Source organism: Anopheles cruzii, unplaced genomic scaffold, assembly GCF_943734635.1.
Source record: "Anopheles cruzii unplaced genomic scaffold, idAnoCruzAS_RS32_06 scaffold01164_ctg1, whole genome shotgun sequence".
NCBI lineage: Eukaryota > Metazoa > Arthropoda > Insecta > Diptera > Culicidae > Anopheles > Anopheles cruzii.
The window spans coordinates 1-6,405 of record NW_026454749.1 but is presented as its reverse complement, the minus strand read 5'-3'; the positions used below and the strand labels follow the sequence as shown (position 1 = coordinate 6,405).

The 6,405-nt window shown below is 53.4% G+C and overlaps 1 protein-coding gene across 1 annotated transcript; it reads left to right on the top strand.

Annotated features, from left to right (window-relative positions):
* Positions 1-1,556: 1,556 nt before the first annotated feature.
* Positions 1,557-6,344, top strand: LOC128276430 (NADPH oxidase 5-like; the record flags this gene model as incomplete). Its single annotated transcript, XM_053014892.1, has 7 exons — positions 1,557-1,681; positions 1,790-2,007; positions 2,140-2,328; positions 3,801-3,994; positions 4,123-4,244; positions 4,336-5,292; positions 5,351-6,344. Coding segments are annotated over 7 exons (2,799 nt in total), but the record flags the coding sequence as incomplete, so codon positions are not given.
* Between the last annotated feature and the right edge of the window lie 61 nt (positions 6,345-6,405).

Below are 6,405 nucleotides of genomic sequence, written 5' to 3'. Positions count from 1 at the left end.
TCTTAGCCTTTAGGCCGAGAAGCGATACCGGAGGGACGAATTGGGACCAGCTCATATCCCTGTGGCCTGCTTGTTGGTCTAGTGACACATAAGCCAAAACCGAGGTCCTTGTCCGAAACCTGAAAGAGCAACACGGCAGCACGCTGTCTCAACACTCGCATCATGATCGTTGCTTAGCAACGAGCAAATAGGTAAAGGATGTAGGGACATGGAAATAGTTTGAAACATACACAGATCTGTCGTTTATTGCTATTGCTATCGCTATTTAAATAGCCGAATATTGAAATTGGTATTTTGTATCCCATTTGTCGAAGTGTCGAAAAAACGTGAAACATTGATTGTTAGCCCGTTCATAGCACAGCCACGGGCAACCGCCATCCATCCCAGGCGCCTTCGAAAAAATGTGCATTTGTGTACGTGTGTTGTGAAAATGTTGAACCTATTCTCTTTGCCGAAATAGAGAGGGCAAAAAAGGGCCTTACAACGATAGCATCTCCTTCCCTCTCGGTCGCTCGAATCGGCACGGACGGGAGCTGGACGATCGCTGGCAGGAGATCGGTAGTTCAGCATGATTAATGATTTTCTCTTAATTCGGTGTCAGCCCATTTTCGGACTCCAACCCCTCGGAGCGCAGCACAAAGCATTAAACCCCCGTCCCGGCCTTTGCGTGCCCCTCTCTGAGACACTGCGAATATGCGCGAACCGCGCGGAATCGCTGACCAGCGCGCGACGCGAGCCGATCGAGCAGCCACAATGAAAGTTCACCACCACCTGCGCGAATTTCGGTGGGCTAATTCGGTTAGATTCCCGAGTGTCAGGTCCCGGCTCGGCTCGCGGTCCCGTGGACAACACCTGAACAAATGTTTTCTCCCAAACTGGGAGCGATGAGTTGGCGAAAACCCGACACGGTGCCCGGTTTGGGCTAACGGATAGGTTCGACCGTGTTATCACCTCCGAGTGGTTCGCACCTGGCCCCACCGTCAGGAACCGTCTGGCTGACTCACTGGGAGCGCGCGGCGCGGACAATCGCGCTCTAATTTGTTTCATAAGCCTGTAATGGAATAAATTATCGCTCAAGGTACTACTGCCAACAAATCGCACTCGAAAACCGGAGTGAAACCGGTCATCATCGGTGCCGGATGTCTGGCCGCGTACTGCCGGGTGCCATTACTCAACGGGAAGATTAATTTACGCACACCCCGGACGCAAAGAGGGTCCTCTGCAACTCATTAGCGACCGTTAAGGGAGTTGGCATTTCCGCGAGCAACTCGAATCTCAGTCACGTGAACGCGACCCGCGAGATTCCGGTGGGTCTCGGCATCGTTCTGGGGGAAGTGATCTGTTTTCAGCTACACTTTTGCGCACGCACTGGAGGTCCGGGGACCCCTCAATATCGGCCGATTTGCATGAGTGTCCCGAGTTTAAGCGATTAGTGTCGCAGGAACGAGTCATAAATGTCTAATTAACGTCCACTGGCGTATACTACTTTTGAGTTGCCCTTGGATCACATACCAACTCGCGGAAGCATTCAACACTGTCCTCTACGGTTGTTACAGATCGAGGATCTTACGATAGCGATGTTCGAGGATGCGGACAAGTATAATCGCGGTGCCATCACCTACGAAGCGTTGAAGAACCAGCTCGAGAAGCACGGTGGCTTGCTGGAGAATCTGAGCATCAGGTAAGGCTGCCGCGACCGCTGCTGATTGAGTGATTCAGCCAATCAACTGTCGGCAAAACAAACCCCCTGCGTAATCCCTCTCGGTCAATGTTTCGTCGCCATCTCCAGCATCGATCGATGGCTGGTGCCACTGCCGCAGGACGATGGGAAGAAAAAGCGCAAGAAAAAGCCGCTGCCGCATCAGCTGACGGCGCCGTACATCAAGAACAACTACGTGTATCTGTCCTTCCTGACCGTCTTCACGGTCATTAACGTCGGACTGTTCATATCGCGTGCCATCCAGTACCGCCACAGCAACGGGTTCGTCATAATGGCGCGGGCTTGTGGTAAGTATCGGAACACCCGGGAGCGAACGGATCAGCCACCAGCAGGTCGCAGTTAACACCAGACAGCGCGATCGCCGCTCGTTTCCGGGGATCACTTAAATTTCAGCTCTCGACCCTTCCCGAACTTCACAGGGCAATGTCTCAACTTTAACTGTGCCTTCATCCTGGTGCTGATGCTGCGCCAGTGCATCACGTTTCTGCGGACCCGCGGTTTTACCGCGTTCCTGCCACTCGATCAGCACATCTACCTGCACAAGCTGACCGGTGTCCTGGTGGCGGTCTTCAGTCTCGTCCACACCATCATGCACCTGTGCAACTTCAGTGAGTATACCGAGTAAACCTACCGACTCGACCCACAGTGACGACGACGACGACGGAGAGTAGAGGCACCCGTTCTCCGCCGAGACCCGCCGGCCGAAAAGCCGAGCCACCAGCCCCGGCATCTATTCTTGGCACTCTCTTCCCTGGTAAATGATAATCGAGGTTTATCGCTTAATTTCGCTGCGCCCGTCTTTCGGTTGGGTTCGGTTTTCCAAAGCTGCACCCCGAAAAACCGACGAAACCGGACGGGCCAACGGCCAACGTGAAACAGGACACAACACGGCCCATGGCGGAGCTGGAGGAAGTCATAAACACTCCGGCTCGCGGAGCCGTTGGGGAAAAAAACACGTAACAACACGATATCGTAAATTATATTTTTATATCTCAATTTACGTTTTTTCGGCCTCCCCCCTGGGGTCCTCTGTCGGGCCGTTCTTTTTTTACTGCGTTTTACTGCACGGTGCACCGTGAATGCAGGCGCTGTTTAGTGGCTCGGCCCACGACTGGGTGCGTTTTCACTTTCGTGTGTATGTGCGTAATTATGAACCGTTGTTTTTTATTTCGTTCCATTAAAAAGCGCTTTTTATGGATTATGATTTACCCGGCCATCGTCGTGTGGTCACATTGCCAGGAGTAAGCCGTTGTGTACCCAATGAACTCAATAAGCCCGAATTATGTACATTTAAGTTAATTTATTTGTGTAAATTTATCAGCTATATTTTCAAATGTTTGTCTGACTCTTTAAAGTAGTTTAAATGTATTATTTTCTTCCTTCGTAGAAATGTTTTGTTGCGCCTTTGTATATAAAGTAGTCAACTAAAACTTTTAGGCACCTTACTGTACGTTTTTACTTTCTATAGCTTCCAACGGCAGCGAAGGCTGGCCGGGTGATCCAATAAAATATTGGCTCCGTCGATGGCTTGATGGCTTTCAAACCTACCGGGTTTAACGGCCGTCTAAGCGCTAAACGGAGTCTGTAAATGGCATGCGTTCAGTAGGATTTGTCTCGTTAAATTTTAATGTATCGGTTCCTTTCTCTTTCTGTCTTTCTCTGTGCCTATGTGTCTCTATCTCTCCCTCTCTCTCCATGTTGCAAACTCGGACTCCGACGAGGTACTAATATCGCAGTGCGCCACCCACCGTTGACTAATCTGACCAATACCTACATTAAACCATACTCGGCAGCACACCATAGACCCGCTCGGGCGAGTGTGGGATCTGCGTGACCGGTGGATCGTATATTAACATTGGTTATCTCTTTCTTTACATTTGTCTTTCCATTTCAATTACACTATCGCTTCGCATCACCTCTACCTGATCGCCTGTCCTGCCCGCTTGACCGTTTCGAACCTTCCCGGGGGCATCCTCCGGCCGTGCTGTACACAACCTACCCTGCCTGTACCATAATCCTTCTCGGTCTCTCGATGGCCCGTCACGTGTGTGTGTGTGTGTGTGTAAATACTTTCGACCAGCCACGATCGTCGTGAACGATCCGGTGATCAACGCCAACAACTACACCACGGCCGAGTGGCTGTTTACGGCCCGGCCCGGCCTGTTCGGACTGATCGGAGGAGTCGCCAATCCGACCGGCATCGCGCTGGCGGTGATCCTGCTGGTTATGTTCATCTGCTCGCAGCCGTTCGTGCGACGCGGCGGTAGCTTCGAAGTATACCGATCTTGCATAAGTCTTCCATTGAAGCGTTGAACAACGAGCAAACACACGTTGATTTCCAACCCCCTGAACTAGTGCATTGGATAACCACACTTTATACCCTTTGGCTCCGATATTTGCAGGTTTTCTACTGGACGCACCTGCTGTACATACCGTTCTGGATTCTGGTACTGTTTCACGGACCCAACTTCTGGAAGTGGTTTATAGTGCCCGGGATGATCTATCTGGTCGAGCGTACGATTAGGTAGGTAGACCTGTAAGACACGCACCAGTCTAGGGTGTCTGTGTTGAACCCAGTGGCCCAATTGTGACGCTCACCTTCACTTTTCCCAAAGATTAGTTTGGATGCGCACCGAGCACGGCAAGACGTACATTTCGTCTGGGTTGCTACTTCCGTCGAAGGTGACGCACCTCGTCATCAAGCGCCCGATGCACTTCTGCTTCCGGCCGGGCGACTACGTGTTCGTCAACATACCGGCGATCGCACAGTACGAGTGGCACCCGTTCACACTGAGCAGCGCCCCGGAGCAGGAGGACTATATCTGGCTACACATCCGCGGCGTCGGCGAGTGGACCAACCGGCTACACAACTTCTTCGAGCGCGAACAGGAGCGTCTGCACAACGGCGAAATCCCTGCCATCGTAGCCGGTTCCTCGGGAACGGCAGCCACCACCACCACCGCCGCTGGTGGTTCCATTGATCTGGTCCAGGAGAAGCGGCAATCACCGACCGGCACACCGTTACCAGCGGCACCGACGGTAACGACTCACGCACCGATTCACAAGAGTTCCAGTTTCGAATCGGCCCTCAACAAACCGAAGACCGCTATCGGAAGCGCTGGCGCAGGTCCTGGGCTACGGAACGACGGACCCAGCAGTCCGGCCGGGATCATAAAGTCACGACACCCACCCGGTACCTCGAAGCTGGCCATGGAAGGATACAGTGCACCATCTCCGATCAGTGCCGCAGCCGCCCAGCCGAAATTCGAACGGCAAATGTCGGATAACCGAGCACTGAAGAAAATACAGGCCACTCTGCAGCGCACTTTTTCGCGGCGTGATCAGCTCATACCGAAGTCGATCGGTGGCGCGGGTGGCATTTCGAACGAAGGGTTCACCGGAGATGGTACCGATGGTGCCGCCGGAGAAGCCGACCTGAAGGACACCAAACGGAAGGTGACGCCCGAACCAAGCCTGCACAAACTCATCCTCCAGCAGAAGGTGCCACTCGAGAAGTCTCTCTCGATGCCGGACATGCAGAACAAGTTCAAGAAACGGGAGCGGATGATGGTGTAAGTACTGACCGATCGGACCGTTTAGTTGCAACACTAATTACCTGATCCATTCCAGGCTTCGGGAGTACATGCGCTCCGAATCGGAACGATCGTTCGATGAGGTCCAAATTCGCAAGGCACGCCTGCAATCGCTCGGATTGGCCTACCTGAGTCCGCAGAATAAGTCGCTGGCCCAAAGCTTCCGCTACATGCGCAACAAACCGACAATCATCGCATTCAAAACGCCGAGTCTGGAGAATTGCGAACCGCGCGACTCGACCAATTCGATCGTCGTATCGCCCGGAGTCTTCACGCAGAAGGATGCCGAAGAGGGTCGGACGGGCGTAGCACTGGGAACGGGCGCATCCGTGGAAGCTATCGGAGTGACAGGCCCATCGGGTTCGAGCCCGCCAACGGCTAATCGGCCCGTGAACTACCCGGTCGGAAAGCCACTGGAAATCTACATTGACGGTCCGTACGGTGCACCTTCGAGCCACATCTTCCAAGCGCAGCACGCCATCCTGATCGCGACCGGTATCGGCGTAACGCCTTTCGCGTCGATCCTCCAGTCCATCATGCACCGGTACTGGAAAGCCCGACACTGCTGCCCGCGCTGTAACTACGGGTGGTCGAGCGAAATTCCACCCACGATCATGAACCTGCGCAAGGTAGACTTCTTCTGGATCAATCGCGATCAGCGCTCGTTCGAGTGGTTCGTCAACCTGCTGTCGCAGCTCGAGATTGAGCAAGCCGAGCTGGGCAGCGCGATGGAGCGGTTCCTTGAGATGCACATGTACATCACGAGCGCCCTGCAAAAGACGGATATGAAGGCGGTCGGGTTGCAGCTGGCGCTCGATTTGCTGCACGAGAAGGAAAAGCGCGATCTGATCACGGGCCTCAAGACGCGCACCAACGCCGGTCGCCCGAACTGGGACAAGGTCTTCAAACAGATCCAGGACCAGAAGAAGGGCAAGGTGACGGTATTCTACTGTGGGCCCCCTCAGTTGGCCAAAACGCTGCGCTACAAGTGTGATCAGTTTGGTTTCCAGTTCCGGAAGGAAGTGTTCTAAACGCGCCACCGGCACCAAAACACCGAGAACGTGTTCTGAAAATGTTTTTATCGTGCCTCTT